The sequence below is a fragment of the Macrobrachium rosenbergii genome, chromosome 51 (assembly GCF_040412425.1).
Source record: "Macrobrachium rosenbergii isolate ZJJX-2024 chromosome 51, ASM4041242v1, whole genome shotgun sequence".
Classification (NCBI taxonomy): domain Eukaryota; kingdom Metazoa; phylum Arthropoda; class Malacostraca; order Decapoda; family Palaemonidae; genus Macrobrachium; species Macrobrachium rosenbergii.
Genome location: NC_089791.1, coordinates 32,255,888 through 32,278,076, shown reverse-complemented (window position 1 = coordinate 32,278,076; position 22,189 = coordinate 32,255,888). Strand labels below are relative to the sequence as shown.

Below are 22,189 nucleotides of genomic sequence, written 5' to 3'. Positions count from 1 at the left end.
GAACTCGAGAGAATTCAGGAGAACTCAAGAGAATTCGACAGAACTCGAGAGAATTCAGGGAACTCGAAAGAATTCAGAACTCAAGAGAACTCGAGAGAATTCAGGCGAACTCAAGAGAATTCGACAGAACTGGAGAGAATTCAGGGGAACTCGACAGAACTCGAAAGAATTCAGAACTCAAGAGAACTCGAGAGAATTCAGGCGAACTCAAGAGAATTCGACAGAACTGGAGAGAATTCAGGGGAACTCGACAGAACTCGAGAGAATGAATTCAAAACTCAAGAGAACTCGAGGGAATTCAGGCGAACTCAAGAGAATTCCACAGAACTCGAGAGAATTCAGGAGAACTCAAGAGAATTCGACAGAACTCGAGAGAATTCAGGAGAACTCAAGAGAATCCGACAGAACTCGAGAGAATTCAGGAGAACTCAAGAGAATTCGACAGAACTGGAGAGAATTCAGGGAACTCGACAGAACTCGAAAGAATTCAGAACTCGAGAGAATTCAGGCGAACTCAAGAGAATTCGACAGAACTGGAGAGAATTCAGGGGAACTCGACAGAACTCGAGAGAATGAATTCAAAACTCAAGAGAACTCGAGGGAATTCAGGCGAACTCAAGAGAATTCTACAGAACTCGAGAGAATTCAGGAGAACTCAAGAGAATTCGACAGAACTCGAGAGAATTCAGGAGAACTCAAGAGAATTCGACAGAACTCGAGAGAATTCAGGAGAACTCAAGAGAATTCGACAGAACTCGAGAGAATTCAGGCGAACTCAAGAGAATTCGACAGAACTCGAGAGAATTCAGGCGAACTCAAGAGAACCCGAAAGAACTCAAGAGAATTTAGGAGAACTCGAAAGAACTCAAGAGAATTCAGGAGAGCTCAAGAGAATATCATAAATATTTGGAAAGATTCAATCCATTAATCCTATCTACATTTAATGGTGTTTCATCCGTTTGTGCATATTCCGGCCTCATTACTTTGTTTTTCTTTAAATTTATCTTTTTAGCTTGATTCCCTTCTCTGTAGATATATATACATATATAAAGCATCCTATTTTGATATATAAAGCATTCTGTAAAGATAATATATATAAAGATAATAAATATAAAGCATTTTATGAAGGCAAACTTTGTAAATATTGTGAAAGTATGAGGTACAGTAGGGAAAAAAAATCTGCAAAACTCTAAGGGAATATAGCATACATGTTCAATTAACCGCTCTAACTGCGTTATTTCTCTCTCTCTCTCTCTCTCTCTCTCTCTCTCTCTCTCTCTCTCTCTCTCTCTCTCTCTCTCTCTCTCACGTGTAAAGTCTTCTTTTAAGACCTGATTTTTTTAAAACCCCTAAAGGTAAATGCATGAACTAAATAATGAAATGACCCAAAGAACATTTGGTATCATTTTGGAAAACGATCCCAGAAGTTTTGGTGCCACTTTTGGGAACGATCCCAGAAGTTTTGTCATCACTTTTGGGAACGATCTCGAAGTTTTGGCGTCACTTTCGATACGATCCCTGAAGATTTGGTATCAACGATCCCAAAAGATTTGGTAAAACGACCCCAAAGATTTGTCGTCACTTCTGGGAACGATCCCACGATCACTTTTGGGAACGATCTCGAAGTTTTGGCGTCACTCATTCCCTGAAGATTTGGTAAACGATCCCAAAAGATTTGGTATCAACTCGGAAAACGACCTCAAAGGATTTGTCGTCCCTTCTGGGAACGATCCCAGAAGTTTTTTCATCACTTTTGGGAACGATCTCGGAAGTTTTGGCGTCACTTTCGATACGATCCCTGAAGATTTGGTATCAACGATCCCAAAAGATTTGGTATCAACTCGGAAAACGACCCCAAAAGATTTGTCGTCACTTTCGGGAACGATCCCGGAGGCTTTGGTAACAAATTCGAAACGTTCTTTGAAGAATATTATTTCACCGGAAAACGATCGCACAAAATACGGCATCGGCGTGGGAAACGATCCTAGAAGATTAACCTCGCTTTTGGAGATACCAGAAACGGGGTTTCCTTGGGTTAACTCTCTCTCTCTCTCTCTCTAGATCCTGGTCAGGACTAGGAAAAAAAAAGACCAGCGAATGTTGCTTTTCGTATATACTACTGGCTTCTCTGTACCTGATTTTAGGCGCAGTATGCCTCGGTGTATTCCCGTGTGACGCCGTGTGACCTCGGGGAAATCCTCAGTGGTCTGGTAAAACTAAGGTATACTTAACTTCGGGGAAATCCTCTACCCCTTTCTTCACTTATCACCCGAGACTTTTTAAATGTTGCTTTTCGCAGCAGTGGCTTCTCTGTGGCTGTTTTTATGTGCAGTATGCTTCGGTGTGTCTGATGGACCCGTGTGACCTCGTGTAACCCCTTGTGACCTCGTATGACCCAGTGTGACCTTGTGTGACCTCGTATGACCCAGTGTGGCCTCGTGTGACACAGTGTGACCCTGTGTGACCCAGTGTGACCCATTGTGACCTCGTATGACCCAGTGTGGCCTTGTGTAACCCTGTATAACATCGTGTGACGCAGTGTGACCTCGTGTGACCCCTTGTGACCTAGTGTGACCCCGTATGACCCCTTGTGACTGAGTGTGACCCCGTGTGACCCCTTGTGACCTAGTGTGACCCCGTGTGACCCCTTGTGACCTAGTGTGACCCATATGACCTCTTGTGACACCTACATCCTTTTGTTAACCCTCTAAGTGGGGCTTGAGAGGGGCGCTTGTATTTGGCTCTAATAAATATAGCTGCTCTACGCCAGTGTAGTAATAAGATATTAAAGTGAATGCCAACCCTAGTTTGGATCTCTGGACTCGGATCAACCAAATGGGCTCCTCATCAGGTGAGCCGTTGCTCCTTGACCCAGTATGACCAATAGGACGGTCAATCAAACGCCCTCATTTAGCTAGAAAAAAAGAAAATTTAGTGGAAACTTTGTTTCTGTTGGTTGGTTAGAGAACTAGGGTCCTCGTGGAGCCTCTAATCCCTGTCAACACCTTACCCATTGCGTTTTCGATCTGGTTTTCTTCCTTTGCCAACTTGGGAGGGTATGGTACGTATAACAGGAAGAACGAAAAGACCAAGTTTAATTTATTTTGCTTATTTTTTAACCTTGCATTCCTCTAGAACTTGAGAGAGAGAGAGAGAAAAAGGAAGGCATAGTCTCATTTTAGAGAGAGAGAGAGAGAGAGAGAGAGAGAGAGAGAAGAGAGAGAGAGAGTCTCATTCATTTGCTTTCTCTCTCTCTCTCTCTCTCTCTCTGAATTTCCACCCTTTCCTTCAAAAGATCATACACACGCACACACACACACACACACACACACACACACACACACACACACATATATGTATATATATATATATATATATATATATATATATATATATATATATATATATACACACATTACATACATACATACATACATACGTATACAGTACATATACGTATTTATCATAATATTTCAACTCATCGAATAAGAACGTAAGCACATTGACATTATCACAATTACGAACAAGAGTAAAGCTCCGTAGGGTTTGGGGGGAGGGGTAGCTATACGAATTACTCGTCCGGCCCAGCGAAAATGAACATCCTGTCCACGTGTCTGATTTAGACTCATTGTCCGTTGCATCGCGTTGCACCACGTTTGAGCTTCCGTCAGTCATAGGCAGCTGGGAACGTTCCAGGACATTCAGGAGAAACTGGGAATTATGGGAACGTACCATAGCATTCAGAGGAAACTGGGAATTATGGGAATGTACCATAGCATTCAGGGGAAACTGGGAATTATGGGAACGTCCCATAACATTCAGGGGAAACTGGGAATTATTGGAACGTACCATAACATTTAGGGAATGTTACCAACGTACATAACATCAGGGAAACTGGGAATTATGGGAACGTCCCATAACATTCAGGGGAAACTGGGAATTATTGGAACGTACCATAACATTTAGGGGAAACTGGGAATTATGGGAACGTACCATAACATTCAGGGGAAACCGGGAATTATGGGAACGTCCCATAACATTCAGGGGAAACTGGGAATTATTGGAACGTACCATAACATTCAAGGGAAACCGGGAATTATTGGAACGTACCATAACAATCAGTGGAAACCGGGAATTATGGGAACGTACCATAACATTCAGAGGAAACTGAGAATTATGGGAACGTACCATAACATTCGTCTGAGTTCGATTCTTCCCCTGAACAGATCCTACCACGTCGATGACGCAATGTTTGTTGGTCCTTAACGTTTGAGGCAACCCCGTGACTTCGTTGTAATATTATCTGGATAAGAACGAATTCGTTGCTTTGATGTATAGACTACTGGTCTCGTCTTGAACTGTTCGCAAAATTACAATAACTTCTGTGATTGGTATTTATTTGAATATATACGTGTATACATACATACATATATACATACATATATACACACACACACACACACACACACACATATATATATATATATATATATATATATATATATATATATATATATATATGTGTGTATATTATATATACATATGATCTACTGTACACCCTTAGGTAACTTCTCGTCAAGTTTGTTAGAGAATTCTCCTAAGTGTTGGGTGAGGCGAAGTATATATACACCGTGAGTGATGTGTTTATCTCTCTCTCTCTCTCTCTCTCTGATTTTTGTACCCTTCCAGTGGCTTGTTACTAAGACTAATCACTGAGTGAAGAGGCAAAGATGTCTCTCTCTCTCTCTCTCTCTCTCTCTCTCTCTCTCTCTCTCTCTCTGATTTTTGTACCCTCTCTCTAATCACTGAATGAAGAGGCTCTCTCTCTCTCTCTCTCTCTTTAAAATGAAATCTTTACGTTGAAATATCTTCACACCTAGTCTATTTTATCTTAAGTTATCACTTAGGTCACGTACCATTAAATAATGCTTTGTCATTTTCATTTTTCCTGATATAGTTAAAACAGTTTTATCTCTGAACAATTTGATAGCGAGTTTGATAGCAAGCAGTGGATTTTAATATCGGATAGATTTTGATAGCAATTAGGAACTGTGACAGCTAGCAGTAGGTTTCGGTATCAAGCAGATTTTGAAAGCAAACGTCAAGTTTAATAGCAAGTGGTAATTTTGACATCAAGCAGATTCTGAAGGCAGAAAGCATGCATACAACAAAATTGATAGCAAGCACAGTTTCTTACGGCAAACAGCAAATTCTAGTTGCAGGCAACAGACTGAAGGCAGGGAACATGCACACAACAGACTTGATAGCAATCACAGTTTCTGATGGCAAACACAAATTCTAGTTGCAGGCAACAGACTGATGACAGGTAACATGCACACAACAGACTTGATATCAATCACAGTTTCTTATGGCAAACAGCAAATTCTAGTTGCAGGCAACAGACTGAAGGCAGGGAACATGCACACAACATACTTGATAGCAAACACAGTTTCTGCTGGCAAACAGCAAATTCTAGTTGCAGGCAACAGACTGAAGGCAGGGAACATGCACACAACAAACTTGATAGCAATCACAGTTTCTTATGGCAAACAGCAAATTCTAGTTGCAGGCAACAGATTGAAGACAGGGAACATGCACACAACAAACTTGATATCAATCACAGTTTCTGATGGCAAACAGCAAATTCTAGTTGCAGGCAACAGACTGAAGGCAGGAACATGCACACAACAAAATTGATAGCAATCACAGTTTCTGATGGCAAACAGCAAATTCTAGTTGCAGGCAACAGACTGAAGGCAGGGAACATGCACACAACAAAATTGATAGCAAACACAGTTTCTGCTGGCAAACAGCAAATTCTAGTTGCAGGCAACAGACTGAAGGCAGGGAACACGCACACAACAGACTTGATAGCAATCACAGTTTCTGATGGCAAACAGCAAATTCTAGTTGCAGGCAACAGACTGAAGGCAGGGAACATGCACACAACATACTTGATAGCAAACACAGTTTCTGCTGGCAAACAGCAAATTCTAGTTGCAGGCAACAGACTGAAGGCAGGAACATGCACACAACAAAATTGATAGCAATCACAGTTTCTGATGGCAAACAGCAAATTCTAGTTGCAGGCAACAGATTGAAGCCAGGGAACATGCGCACAACATACTTGATAGCAAGCACAGTTTCTGCTGGCAAACAGCAAATTCTAGTTGCAGGCAACAGACTGAAGGCAGGGAACATGCACACAACAGACTTGATAGCAAACACAGTTTCTGCTGGCAAACAGCAAATTCTAGTTGCAGGCAACAGACTGAAGGCAGGGAACACGCACACAACAGACTTGATAGCAATCACAGTTTCTGATGGCAAACAGCAAATTCTAGTTGCAGGCAACAGACTGAAGGCAGGGAACATGCACACAAACAAACTTGATAGCAATCACAGTTTCTGCTGGCAAACAGCAAATTCTAGTTGCAGGCAACAGACTGAAGGCAGGGAACATGCACACAACAAAATTGATAGCAATCACAGTTTCTGATGGCAAACAGCAAATTCTAGTTGCAGGCAACAGACTGAAGGCAGGGAACACGCACACAACAGACTTGATAGCAAACAGCACAGTTTCTGCTGGCAAACAGCAAATTCTAGTTGCAGGCAACAGACTGAAGGCAGGGAACATGCGCACAACAAAATTGATAGCAATCACAGTTTCTGATGGCAAACAGCAAATTGTAGTTGCAGGCAACAGACTGAAGGCAGGGAACATGCACACAACAAACTTGATAGCAATCACAGTTTCTGATGGCAAACAGCAAATTCTAGTTGCAGGCAACAGACTGAAGGCAGGAACATGCACACAACATACTTGATAGCAATCACAGTTTCTTATGGCAAACAGCAAATTCTAGTTGCAGGCAACAGACTGAAGGCAGGGAACATGCACACAACAGACTTGATAGCAATCACAGTTTCTGATGGCAAACAGCAAATTCTAGTTGCAGGCAACAGACTGAAGGCAGGAACATGCACACAACAAACTTGATAGCAATCACAGTTTCTGATGGCAAACAGCAAATTCTAGTTGCAGGCAACAGACTGAAGGCAGGGAACATGCACACAACAGACTTGATAGCAAGCACAGTTTCTGATGGCAAACAGCAAATTCTAGTTGCAGGCAACAGACTGAAGGCAGGGAACATGCACACAACATACTTGATAGCAATCACAGTTTCTGCTGGCAAACAGCAAATTCTAGTTGCAGGCAACAGACTGAAGGCAGGGAACACGCACACAACAGACTTGATAGCAAGTACAGTTTCTGCTGGCAAACAGCAAATTCTAGTTGCAGGCAACAGACTGAAGGCAGGAACACGCACACAACAGACTTGATAGCAATCACAGTTTCTGATGGCAAACAGCAAATTCTAGTTGCAGGCAACAGACTGAAGGCAGGGAACATGCACACAACATACTTGATAGCAAACACAGTTTCTGCTGGCAAACAGCAAATTCTAGTTGCAGGCAACAGACTGAAGGCAGGGAACATGCACACAACATACTTGATAGCAAACACAGTTTCTGCTGGCAAACAGCAAATTCTAGTTGCAGGCAACAGACTGAAGGCAGGGAACATGCGCACAACAAAATTGATAGCAATCACAGTTTCTTATGGCAAACAGCAAATTCTAGTTGCAGGCAACAGACTGATGACAGGTAACATGCACACAACAGACTTGATATCAATCACAGTTTCTTATGGCAAACAGCAAATTCTAGTTGCAGGCAACAGATTGAAGGCAGGGAACATGCGCACAACAAAATTGATAGCAATCACAGTTTCTGATGGCAAACAGCAAATTCTAGTTGCAGGCAACAGACTGAAGGCAGGGAACATGCACACAACATACTTGATAGCAATCACAGTTTCTGATGGCAAACAGCAAATTCTAGTTGCAGGCAACAGACTGAAGGCAGGGAACATGCACACAACATACTTGATAGCAAACACAGTTTCTGCTGCTGGCAAACAGCAAATTCTAGTTGCAGGCAACAGACTGAAGGCAGGAACATGCACACAACATACTTGATAGCAAGCACAGTTTCTGCTGGCAAACAGCAAATTCTAGTTGCAGGCAACAGACTGAAGGCAGGGAACATGCACACAACAGACTTGATAGCAATCACAGTTTCTTATGGCAAACAGCAAATTCTAGTTGCAGGCAACAGACTGAAGGCAGGGAACATGCACACAACATACTTGATAGCAAACACAGTTTCTGCTGGCAAACAGCAAATTCTAGTTGCAGGCAACAGACTGAAGGCAGGGAACACGCACACAACAGACTTGATAGCAATCACAGTTTCTGATGGCAAACAGCAAATTCTAGTTGCAGGCAACAGACTGAAGGCAGGGAACACGCACACAACATACTTGATAGCAAACACAGTTTCTGCTGGCAAACAGCAAATTCTAGTTGCAGGCAACAGACTGAAGGCAGGGAACATGCGCACAACAAAATTGATAGCAATCACAGTTTCTGATGGCAAACAGCAAATTCTAGTTGCAGGCAACAGACTGAAGGCAGGGAACATGCACACAACAGACTTGATAGCAAACACAGTTTCTGCTGGCAAACAGCAAATTCTAGTTGCAGGCAACAGACTGAAGGCAGGGAACACGCACACAACAGACTTGATAGCAAACACAGTTTCTGATGGCAAACAGCAAATTCTAGTTGCAGGCAACAGACTGAAGGCAGGAACATGCACACAACAGACTTGATAGCAATCACAGTTTCTGATGGCAAACAGCAAATTCTAGTTGCAGGCAACAGATTGAAGGCAGGAACATGCACACAACAGACTTGATAGCAATCACAGTTTCTTATGGCAAACAGCAAATTCTAGTTGCAGGCAACAGATTGAAGGCAGGAACATGCGCACAACAAAATTGATAGCAATCACAGTTTCTGATGGCAAACAGCAAATTGTAGTTGCAGGCAACAGACTGAAGGCAGGGAACATGCGCACAACAAAATTGATAGCAATCACAGTTTCTGATGGCAAACAGCAAATTCTAGTTGCAGGCAACAGATTGAAGCCAGGGAACATGCGCACAACAAAATTGATAGCAATCACAGTTTCTGATGGCAAACAGCAAATTGTAGTTGCAGGCAACAGACTGAAGGCAGGGAACATGCGCACAACAAAATTGATAGCAATCACAGTTTCTTATGGCAAACAGCAAATTCTAGTTGCAGGCAACAGACTGAAGGCAGGGAACATGCACACAACAGACTTGATAGCAATCACAGTTTCTTATGGCAAACAGCAAATTCTAGTTGCAGGCAACAGATTGAAGGCAGGGAACATGCGCACAACAAAATTGATAGCAATCACAGTTTCTTATGGCAAACAGCAAATTGTAGTTGCAGGCAACAGACTGAAGGCAGGGAACATGCACACAACAGACTTGATAGCAATCACAGTTTCTTATGGCAAACAGCAAATTCTAGTTGCAGGCAACAGACTGAAGGCAGGGAACACGCACACAACAGACTTGATAGCAATCACAGTTTCTTATGGCAAACAGCAAATTCTAGTTGCAGGCAACAGACTGAAGGCAGGGAACACGCACACAACAGAATTGATAGCAAACACAGTTTCTGATGGCAAACAGCAAATTCTAGTTGCAGGCAACAGACTGAAGGCAGGGAACATGCACACAACAAAATTGATAGCAAACACAGTTTCTGATGGCAAACAGCAAATTCTAGTTGCAGGCAACAGATTGAAGGCAGGGAACATGCACACAACAGACTTGATAGCAAACACAGTTTCTGATGGCAAACAGCAAATTCTAGTTGCAGGCAACAGACTGAAGGCAGGGAACATGCACACAACAGACTTGATAGCAAACACAGTTTCTGATGGCAAACAGCAAATTCTAGTTGCAGACAACAGACTGAAGGCAGGGAACATGCACACAACATACTTGATAGCAAGCACAGTTTCTGATGGCAAACAGCAAATTCTAGTTGCAGGCAACAGACTGAAGGCAGGGAACATGCACACAACAGACTTGATAGCAAGCACAGTTTCTGATGGCAAACAGCAAATTCTAGTTGCAGGCAACAGACTGAAGGCAGGGAACATGCACACAACATACTTGATAGCAAGCACAGTTTCTGATGGCAAACAGCAAATTCTAGTTGCAGGCAACAGACTGAAGGCAGGGAACATGCACACAACATACTTGATAGCAAGCACAGTTTCTGATGGCAAACAGCAAATTCTAGTTGCAGGCAACAGACTGAAGGCAGGGAATATGCACACAACATATTTGATAGCAATCACAGTTTCTGATGGCAAACAGCAATTTCTAGTTGCAGGCAACAGACTGAAGGCAGGGAATATGCACACAACATATTTGATAGCAAGCACAGTTTCTGATGGCAAACAGCAATTTCTAGTTGCAGGCAACAGACTGAAGGCAGGGAATATGCACACAACATATTTGATAGCAAGCACAGTTTCTGATGACAAACAGCAATTTCTAGTTGCAGACAACAGACTGAAGGCAGGGAACATGCACACAACTTACTTGATAACAAGCACAGTTTCTGATGGCAAACAGCAAATTCTGGTTACAAGCAACAGATGTTTACTTGACAGCAGGCAGTATAGTTTTTGAAATGTAAATTGACCTAAGGTAACCTCAAAGTGGAGACCGGTGTTAGATAGAATCAGATTGATTTGGCCTTATGCCAGCATTGGATCTTGTTCCTTGCCTGTGGATGAAAGGAATCAAGGCATGACAATAGGATTTAATGAGAAAAGTGGCCGATCACTGACGTTCCTTGTGACGAAATTGTATTTTCCTTTGCTGATATATAATTTCTCTCGTTTTTTTAGGTGTTCCAAAACCTGAGAGTGTAATCATCCAAGGTCATATTAATATCCACAACAACATTGTATATGTATGTATTTTTTTATTCAGAAGTGTCTTCATCACTGTTTAATTCGTCTGAAAAAAAAAAATTATCTTCCAGACCTCAGGTACTGGAATACCTCAAGTTGGGCCAGTGCCGATTGTCCCTGTGAATCTCCTTCAGGAAATGATACCCGTTCGCGTCGTACTTTGGCTTCTGGAAGCACAGACCTCTGCGCACCCACAGGTTCTTGGGCACGTTCAGCCGCTGGAAAACCTTGCTCTCTCTCCTGACGAAGACGTAGTCGGGGATGGGGTTGCAGAACATGTCGAGGAGGTAGTACCCGCGCGCCTCCATGAAGGCCACAAACTCCGGGTCCTCGAAGTCCCAGGGTTTCCCGTGGACGGAATCGGCGCGGGAGAACATGGAATCGTTTTTGGGTTTCCCGATGTGCTCGATGGCCCACACGTCCACGGTGACCCTGTGGAACGGGAAGGCCTTCAGGATGTCCATTTCCACTCCCTCCACGTCCAGGCTGAAGAAGTCCACTTGGGAGATGTTGAGGGCCATCAAGAAGGTGAGAGTCGGGAAACACTGCACCTTCTGGAAGGTCTTGTAGCCTGGACCGCTCTCCTGGAAGACTGGATCCTGGAATGCATAGCAGAAAGAGGTAGAGACTTCATTAAATAAGCGGGTATGGCTGTTAATTAGAAGAAACACAGGTAATAACGACAGGTAACAAGTAAAAAATGCACCAAAGTTTCTTCGGCGCAATCGAGTTTTCTGTACAGCCGCTACAGCGAATAATTAAGGCCGCCGAAAATAGATCAATCTTTCGGTGGTCTTGGTATAATGCTGTATGGGTCGCGGCCCATGAAACTTTAACCACGGCCCGGTGGTTGCCTTTCTTATATCGTTGCCAGAAGCACAATTATGGCTAACTTTAACCTTAAATAAAATAAAAAAAACTACTGAGGCTAGAGGGCTGCAATTTGGTATGTTTGACGATTGCAGGGTGGATGATCAACATATTAGTTTCCAGCCCTGTAGCCTCAGTAGTTTTTAAGATCTGAGGGCGGACAGAAAATGTGCGGACAGAAACTCATATTCTATATCCTCTGGTTTTGGCTTTGGGAAAAGTGAGTCATTTCCATCACTTTGGGACTTGAATTTTACTCATATCTCCTGCATTTAACATTTTAAAAATTGTTTTTAGACGTATAGATAATCAAGACTTGAAAAAAAATTAACAGCTTATGTAAGGTTATCTTACAGTATTTCAGAATGGATAGAAATGATTCAATTTGTAAGGTTTTCTCAGCGTCTATCCGGCCACTTTCTTGTCTATCCGGCCACTTTCTTGACCTATGACAAATATAAATAACATTCAGAAGATGAACCCTATGCAAATGGAACAAGCCCACCACAGGGGCCATTGACTTGAAATGCAAGCTTCCAAAGATTATTATTATTATTATTATTATTATTATTATTATTATTATTATTATTATTATTATTATTATTATTATTATTATTCAGAAGATGATGAACCCTATTCATATTGAACAAGCCCACCTAAGGGGACAATGGCTTCAAATTCAAGAAGCTTCCAAAGAATGTTATGGCGTTCATTCGCAAAAAGTATCGGAAGGTAAAAACGGGAAATACAAAAAAGAGGAGATCAGTTATTATAAAAACAGATAAATTAACAAATAAATAAATAAATAAAAAAGTAAGCAAACGAACGTCCCCAGAAAACAATCTCTCAGCACTCACCTTCTCGATGCGGGCAGCTCCCCTGTCCCGCCAAACGGAGGTCTTCCCTTGCCTGACGAAGGAGCTGAGGACGACCTCTCTCGGGTGATCCTCGGTGGAGACGCAGGCAGGCGAAGACCAGGCCTTCCTGTTCTTCTTCCTCAGGATGTCGAAGCTCTGTCGGTCGGCCTCGATCAGCAGACCGGACCAGTTCCTGCGGACTTCGAGTTGGAGCGTATTCGAGAGGTACTCCCCGTCCAGGGCGCCAGCTTCGACGAAGAATCCCGGCGGACCGTCGAAATAGAGGTCCTCCAGGATGCTGTTGATGAACGCCCACGACGGGAAGACGCTCTTGTAGCTCGTGTAGGCGATGTCCTCTGGCTCTCCCTCCTTCAGGTTGTAGGGCTGGTGGCTCGGGGGGTACAGGTATTTTCTCCTCAGGAGTTTGATCAATTCCGGGTCATCCTCGGGTATGGGGCCCCTCGCCAGGATCGTTAGCTGGAATGAGAGGATTTTCTGTGACGCCAGTTCAGGAAACTATTTGTCAGTCAGTTGTGGACGCTCGTGCAGTTAAATATGTATGTGTATATATATAGACAATATATATATATATATATATATATATATATATATATATATATATATATATATATATATAGCTATAGATAGATAGATATATACTATATATAAATAATATATATATATATTTAAATATTTATATATATATATATAAATATATATATATGTATTTAAATATTTATATATATATATATATATATATATATATATATATATATATATATATATATATATATATATATATATATATATATATATATATATATAAAAACGTAATAAAATTTTATATACGAAAAAACGTAATAAAATTGGACAAAAGTTTTTCCTTGCGCGCATGCGCGATAGGTTTCTACGTTTTCGTCACAATATTTGAAGGTCATAAGGAGAGAGAGAGAGAGAGAGAGAGAGAGAGAGAGACAGTTGCACCCTTGTTATAATTTGTTTACAAAAGTTTTTTTAAGGCTTGAGAGGCAGATATCAGGCGTCATATTCGTTCAATCACGACGCTTTGGTGACTCATACAGATATATATATATATATATATATATATATATATATATATATATATATATATATATATATATATATATATATATATATATATATATTTATTTACAAGTATACTCGTATATATATCAAAGCGTCGATTATCGAACGAATATGACGTCTGATATCTGCCTCTCAAGCCTTAAAAAAAAAAACTTTGTAAACAAATTACAACAAGGATGCATCTGTCTTTCTACTCGCTCTCTCTCTCTCTCTCTCTCTCTCTCTCTCTCTCTCCTTAATGACCTTTAAATATTGTGACGGAAACGTAGAAACCTATCGCGCATGCGCGCAAAGAAAAACCCTTTTGTTCAATTTTATAAAGTTTTTCGTTTTACCACCGGGCTTCGGAATTTTCTTCATGTCTTATGTCTTTTGGCGTGTACCCTTTCTTTCTTCAAGGGACAAAAACTTACGTAAAAAGAGAAAGAGAGAGAGAGAGAGAGAGAGAGAGAGAGAGAGAGAGAGAGAGAGAGAGAGAGAGATTATATTTATATGCATATTCACAGAGCATATTCACACACACACAGAGAGAGAGAGAGAGAGAGAGAGAGAGAGAGTTAGAGATATTTACAGAGAGAGAGAGAGAGAGAGATTTGCAGAGAGATTTATGCACACACACACACACACACACAGAGAGAGAGAGAGAGAGAGAGAGAGAGAGAGAGAGAGAGAGAGAGAGAGAGAGAGAGAGAGAGATTATAAGTATTTTGCACACACACACACACACACACAGAGAGAGAGAGAGAGAGAGAGAGAGAGAGAGAGAGAGAGAGAGAGGATTTGCATAGTTTATGCACACACACACACACACACACACAGAGAGAGAGAGAGAGAGAGAGAGAGAGAGAGAGAGAGAGAGAGCAGAGACACACACACACAGAGAGAGAGAGAGAGAGAGGGAGGAGAAAAGAGGGAGGATAAAAATCATCCCACACTTACGAGTCCCGGCCGTAAACTCCCAGCAGTACTTCTAAAAAGCATGACTGTTAGGGTCATCGTATCCTCACCTGCTCAGTAGACTCCTGCTTATTACCGGGTGGATCCAGGGCAGACGCCCGCGGCGATGCCACATCATCTGCTCGATCACTCACCGCCCTGAGAACGCCACTCTGCGGCAGACGGCAAAACAGAAGATTCAGGCTGGGCGTCAAAAATGTAACAGAGCTCTTCCAAAGACATATCCCCCCCCTACTAGTACTGCTAGTACTACTACTGCTAGTACTACTACTGCTAGTACTACTACTGCTAGTACTACTGCTGCTAGTACTACTACTGCTAGTACTACTGCTGCTAGTACTACTACTGCTAGTACTACTGCTGCTAGTACTACTACTGCTAGTACTACTACTGCTAGTACTACTGCTGCTAGTACTACTACTGCTAGTACTACTGCTGCTAGTTCTGCTACTAGCTCGTTTCTTAATCGTAACATGAACCTGAGTGCCGTGATCTGTAAGACGATCTTCTTTGGAAGCTTGAATTTTCAAGTCATTGGCCCCTTTGGAGGGCTTGTTCTATACGAATAGAATTCATCTTTTGAATAATAATAATAATAATAATCTCGCCCAGGAAATTATTAATCTTGAAACTAAACATTTTTCCCCCACATAAACTAATAGCAGAACTTCTGAAAATCAACTCCTTATTTATTTTCACGACAGAAAACGTTAAAACGATGAAATCTGCAAATACTCACACCCAAGAAGAAACCCAGAAGAATCAGGATGCAAGATTTAGTATTGAATCTCCTGTGACACCTCATAGCAGTATAATGTTAACTGAACTTGGTCGGTTCCTTGCGTAGGCCTAGGTTTTGAGGGTATCGCAATTTTCGGCTTAAGTGGTTCAAGAGAGAGAGAGAGAGAGAGAGAGAGAGAGAGAGAGACTGTTCAGAGAGAGAGAGAGAGAGAGAGAGAGAGAGAGAGAGGAAAAGAGAGAGAGTACAAAGATAGCAGTCCTTTGAATTGGAAAAACTAAATATTAATATTCAAGATTTTTGGAAAAATCTTTTGAAAAATCTAAATGGAATTACTTACAGTGCATATATAGACACGGACTTAATTTAAAGCTATATAAAGATTCTTTTGTATGGAAGTAGAATTGTATACACAAAAAAGGAGTTTAGACGAATATACATAGCCAGAAAGATTTTGTATCACTTCTGAAACACAAAGGCATAACGCTTTTTATGAATATTCTGATCATACCATAAACTGGGTGAAAAGGGATTTTCTTAAGAAGGAGAATTATGTAAATATAATATTTTCAGATCGAAGCGTTAATATCATCTAGTATTTAGAAGCCGCATTCGTCAAAGGAAGGAGTTGGCTTTGAGAAGAGCGTAGCCTTCAAGCGACGCCAATTATGCATACGAATAAACAGTTTTTTTTTTTACGAAATGTCACGAGACGTTGCCGAGAACGATTGTCACTTTATAACGAGACGTGTATCGAATTCGTTCACGCTCCACCGAAGTTAGCTGATCACTGGCGTAAGGATGAGGAAAAAGCGAAAAGAACAGTGAGGCGTTCGAAATTGAGGAAAAATTATTAGGATATAATACGTGTCTTATTTTCCTGCCGTTGCCCTCAATTTGAGTGTGTGTACATATATTTATACGTATATATATGTGTATATATATTATATATAATATATATATATATATATATATATATGTATATATATATATATATATATATATATATATATATATATATATATATATATATATATATATATATATATATATATATATATATATGTTCATGAAGCTACAAATGTCGCTTAATGTCCAATTCACGCTACTTCGGGAATATCTCCGATGGGGAATCAACACCGAGAGGATTTTTTTTTTTAAGTGATCAATGTTTCGGAACTGCCGGGTTTAGAGAGGTTTGACCGTCGAATGGAGTCACTGGAAGTTACCGTGTCGAGGGGTCGAGACCCGGCGGTTCCGATCCATTCATTACTTTAAAAAATTCCCCTTCGGTGTTAATTCCCCATCGGGGATATTCCCGAAGTAGCGTGAATTGGATATTAAGCGACACTCCTGTATTCTCTAGACTTGCTTGTAGCTTCATGAATATATACTGTATAAATCATGGTGTGATAAAATTTCATATATGTATATTTATATATATACACATATACACACACACACATATACATATATATATATATATATATATATATATATATATATATATATATATATATATATATATATATGTATATATATATAATACATACGTATATTTTAAAGAATATCTCCCATGAGAAAAAATGGAAATACTTAATACAGAGGGACAATGACTTTTGACCCCTCTTACCTACAGTAGTACGTGCGCTTCCCAGGAGGACGATGAATTGAATTAAGCGCAGAAACGTTCCCAGGAAAGCGAGACGGTTAGATCACGAACAAAAATAGCAATTTCTCGACAAAGGGTTCACAAATACGTAAAGTGCAGGACACACATGACTGGATACAAAAGCGAACGTCACGGGACCATGATGAGAGAGAGAGAGAGAGAGAGAGAGAGAGAGAGAGAGAGAGAGAGAGAGAGAGAGAGAGAGTGGCCTTGTCATTGTTGTGGACAAAAACGTTTTGCACCTAATTGATAAATTCGGGGAAAGCCAGAAGCCAGATTGGCTCACTCCCTCCCAATCCCCCTCCCCTCCCCTCCCCTCCCTACCACATCACGCCCTCTCTATCCCCATCACCCCTTCTCCCCACCTATCCCCTCACCCCCTCCCTTCCCCTCACCCTCCAACCTCTCACACCCAATTAGGAAACGATTCCTAGATTTGATCCCATGCTTCGTGATCATGAGTAAATGCAATATGTAAATTATTCTGGTTAATAATCATTTGCATATTTCAAAGTCTGTTGCATTGCAAGAGGTGTTGAAGGAAACTGCATTTCCTAATCAATACGATTTGTCCATGTACCTGGTAGTCAATCAGCTGTAGTGAGTTGCAATTCAGGTGCAAAAAGGTGTATGGTTAGCAACCCCATCCCATCAAAAAGGAAAAGGCATATATAGTCTACATCATGTGGCATTCCGTATTGGTCACCCATACAGTGACTGAATAGACCTAACGTTGATCTTGCTGAAGTTAAAAAGGTCTTTTTCTACAGATATTATTTCAGCTAATGTCCCTTCTGCCTGAACGAGCGAGTTTCCTCCTCAGTTCAGACGACTTAGAAACACCCGACATGTCACCCATTCCCACATTAGATCCCTGGAAATTAGCCCTTTGCTCAGCGTTCGATTCTGTCATCGTTTCTATCCTTCTGCTGCAGGCTTTGAAATTTTCTCTCTTCCTTTGGTTTCCCTGTGTGTATTGGTGAAGGGGATGACCAGTCCCATCGGCCTCTTAATCAAAAACTTCTGTTTTTTAATTAAGGAATGAAAATACAGAGAGGAGAAACATTTCTTTAATGTCAAGTTTCACAATGAATACGAAGTAACAGGTATAAGGCCTATAAACAGTAAACAGTAACCTTAAATAATTGATTTAGTTGTTTTGTTGTTTATGTCACCTGTTTATTAGATCTGATCAGGTGATTTTGAGGTAAATGCAAAATGCAACAGATACAGAGAAAGTTGGATAAACAATTAACAATGAATTCTGACCTTAATCAACAACATAACAGACTGTATATTAGACATTTAACAGTAGATGACACTGATGGTAATAAATAATTGATGAATGTTGATAAATAAACAAGAATGACGAGGAGAGAAGGGATTAACGATGAATAATATGAGACAGAACTATGAGAATCGACAGACACTTTATATAGTTGACTTGAAAAGTTATCTGAGGACTTCAGGTTGGGTCTAAGTTGTGGGAGGCGTCGAGTCTTTATGAAGATATTTCCACCAAAAACGTTACTTAGATTCTACTTGGGAAACCCTGTGAAGACTCCAATAAGTCCCTTATTAATATATTCCCTTGAAACTTTATTTAGTTTCTTCATAAGAATCCTCCCAATTATTATATTCCCTTGAAAGTTTACTTATTATATTCCCTTGAAATTTTACTTAGTTTCTTCGTAAGAATTCTCCCCATTATTATATTCACTTGGAACTTTATTTTCTTCATAATAATCCTCCCAATTAAATTATTCCCTTGAAACTTTATTTTTTTCCTCATAAGAATTCTCCCAATTAATATATTCCTTGGAACCGTTATTTAGTTTCTTCATAAGAATCCTCCCAGTTAATATATTCACTTGGAATTTTATTTAGTTTCTTCATTAGAATCCTCACCAATTATTATATTCCCTTGGAAATTTATTTAGTTTCTTCATAAGAATCCTTCCAGTTATTATATTCCCTTGGAACTTTATTTATTTTCTTCATAAGAATCCTCCCAATTAATATATTGCCTTGAAACTTTATTTTTTCTTCATAAGAATTCTCCCAATTAATATATTCCTTTGGAACTTTATATAGTTTCTTCATAAGAATCCTCCCAATTAATATATTCCCTTGGAACTTTTTTAATTTCTTCATAAGAATCCCCCCAATTAATATATTCCCTTGGAACTTTATTTAGTTTCTTCATGAGAATCTTCCCAATTAATATATTCCCTTGTAACTTTATTTAGTTTCTTCATAAGAATCCTCCCAATTAATATATTCTCTTGGAACTTTATTTAGTTTCTTCATTAGAATCCTCCCAATTGATATATTCCTTTGTAACTTTATTTAGTTTCTTCATAAGAATCCTCCCAATTAATATATTCCCTTGGAACTTTATTTAGTTTCTTCATTAGAATCCTCCCAATTAATATATTCCCTTGTAACTTTATTTAGTTTCTTCATAAGAATCCTCCCAAGGTTTCATTTAGCATCTTGGTAGGAAATTTGAATTGTTATTCAGTGAATTATTATTTTGGTAAACGTTTTCTTTAGAAATTCTATTAAGTCTTCCGTAGTTCTCCTTCTGAGAAACCACTTTCAAGATCTGAATGAATATGTACTTATGAGATTCCTTGAAAAATACAATAATCTTGAGAAATCAGTTTTATCAACCTCAATTTTACTACTGCATCATTGACACTCATCAAAATAATGATATGGAATAAGTCTATGATTAGATTACATTTAGATGTAATTTTTGAATTAATTTATTTCACTAAGCCGCCATGAAATTTAATTTTCATTTTGAAGTCTCTTCCCACGTTTGCATACAGGATCAAGAACATGCTTTTGGGAAGTCAAGATAATCTTTCTTTGAAATCCACTGAGGAGTATCTCCAGTTTCACTGGGAACATTCTCCCAATAAGATTTTAGCAAAAAGAATGCTTCCAATGTCACTGGGAACATTCTCCCAATAAGATTTTATGAAAAAGAATGCTTCCAATGTCACTGGGAACATGCTCCCAATAAGATTTTAACAAAAAGAATGCTTCCAGTGTCACTGGGAACAGTCTTCCAATAAGATTTTAACAAAAAGAATGCTTCCAATATCACTGGGAACATTCTTCCAATAAGACTTTAACAAAAAGAATGGTTCCAGTGTCACTGGGAACATTCTCCCAATAAGATTTTATCAAAAAGAATGCTTCCAATGTCACTGGGAACATTTTTCCAATAAGATTTTAACAAAAAGAGTGCTTCCAATTTCACTGGGAACATTTTTCCAGTAAGATCTAACAAAAAGAATGCTTCCAATTTCACTGGGAACATTCTTCCAAAAAGATTTTAACAAACCGGTTTTAAACTGACACTAAATTTATCAATGTAAATCCGAACGTTCCTCCAATATTAATGAAAACATTCTTCGAACCTAAACAGGAGTCATCTCCCAGCAAGATCAAAAACATGAAAACTGAGAAATGAAATCATCTTCCTGAAGGCACTGGAGAATAGAGGCCACTTCCCCCAGGTACTCGACCACGGGGCCTGGGGAGAGGAACTGACCTCCTCCTCCTTCTCTCCCTTCTCCTCCTCCTCCCCCGAGGTACTTCGTAATGTTGAAGTAGGCGAAGTAGAAGAAGAACGCCCCGAAGGCGGCAATGGCTAGCAGGGAGATCTCGGTCCCGGCAGGCTTTTTGCGTCGGACTCTGCGGGCCCTCCCTTCTTCGGGAGAAAAGGGAACGGCTTTTAAAGGGCTGGTGGGTCTTTCCCTTCTTAGGATCTACCACTTTCTCCTGACGTCCACAGAAATCACTGGCGATTAAATGGGGAATGCATTTCTCTGGGCACTCGAATTGGTCCAGACTCACCCTTGAAGATGCGTAGAGTCGTTTGGTTGGTAGCACTGCGCAGACGCACAGAGTGACGTCATCGCCTGCGCTGTGCTGAACTCAGGGCATCTCTAGGCGCGAGTTCAAACCAAAATTGAGAACTATATGAATCTTTTTCCCTCATTTAATCGCCGGTTTCACTCGACACCCTTTGCCTAACATATTATGATTCGTATCTGTAACTTACGGAACATAACTCTTTATGATAAACTGTGAACAAATGATCATAGTCTTTAATGACAGCTTAGGCTAGCTTTTAGGCGTATGTGTTGAGAATTTCAGGATTTGTGCGCTCATGTAAACATGTTTGCAAGTGTGTAATGCACCTGTTTTAGGTATATGTGTGCTTAGGGAAAGGGAAAAAGATATTTTGAAAATTTCAGACCGATAAGTGGAGACGCCTCAATTCTATCGTTTGATTTAAGTGTTCCACCCACCTTTCATGGGAATGTATTACCTATCCCGTTGGCTTGCTTGTGAATATTTTACAAGTTTATTAGTCCCTTACAAAGTCTTCTCGAAGCTTTTGAGAACGATGTATTCAGAGAATGGTTCTCGTGACATGTTGACACGCTCATTTGCATAATGTTCGCCACATACTGCTTGCATTACCTTTTGTTAACCCATTTGCCGTCCAAGAATGTTTTCCTAGCCTGAAAATGATGCTAAAGAATTGGCACCATGTTGAAATATTTGTCCCTGTGGTTAAATTCGTGATTGACAGATAGGGGGAAATCACTACTTCTACCAGTAATTAATCATTACAAATTATGATTGACATCTGTACACTGATAACCACAACTGCCAGCAGCTAGTAGTTACGAAGAGTCCAAGCCAGCAGCTAGTAGTTACGAAGAGTCCAAGCCATGATGTGTAGGAAATTATTATGCAAAGTTAATTTACAAATACATTAAAGGAATAATTTAGAAATAAATAAACAGTTCCACATGAAATGTCATACCAACAACAACAACAACAACTGCAAATTCTAAAAATACGTAAACATAAATAAAAGACATTTCAACCTTGTGAAAGCTTTCCTGTCAGTTTCAGGGGTGGACTGAGGTCGACTTCTTCCGGGAATAAGTTAATGCCATTAGAAATCACTTGATTAGCTGTAAAGTAACAGGGTAAACAGCCCGGTGCTGGAAT

The 22,189-nt window shown here is 40.2% G+C and overlaps 3 protein-coding genes across 4 annotated transcripts in view; 1 reads left to right on the top strand and 2 right to left on the bottom strand.

Moving 5' to 3' along the window:
• The first annotated feature begins 265 nt into the window (after positions 1-265).
• LOC136833022 (octapeptide-repeat protein T2-like) lies at positions 266-928 on the top strand. The gene has a single exon (XM_067094670.1). It carries the CDS (start codon positions 266-268, stop codon positions 926-928), a length of 663 nt encoding a protein of 220 aa, XP_066950771.1.
• A 10,009-nt stretch (positions 929-10,937) lies between these two features.
• LOC136833021 (uncharacterized) lies at positions 10,938-18,056 on the bottom strand. The gene is made up of 4 exons (XM_067094668.1): positions 17,999-18,056; positions 14,783-15,273; positions 12,669-13,145; positions 10,938-11,540 (listed from the first exon to the last, which is right to left on the bottom strand). Exons 1-4 carry the CDS (start codon positions 18,054-18,056, stop codon positions 11,016-11,018), a joined length of 1,551 nt encoding a protein of 516 aa, XP_066950769.1. The 3' UTR covers positions 10,938-11,015.
• A 149-nt stretch (positions 18,057-18,205) lies between these two features.
• Positions 18,206-22,189, bottom strand: part of LOC136833293 (uncharacterized) — an 11,545-nt gene continuing 7,561 nt past the window's right edge. Inside the window, exon 3 of one of the 2 annotated variants that reach the window (XM_067095230.1) lies at positions 18,206-22,189. This exon is cut by the window's right edge and continues 1,307 nt beyond it. Coding sequence is in view for 1 of the 2 variants with exons in the window: in XM_067095231.1 (XP_066951332.1) it covers positions 20,605-20,870 (266 nt within the window). In the remaining variant the exon portion in view is untranslated. The other variant, XM_067095231.1, reaches the window with a different exon arrangement.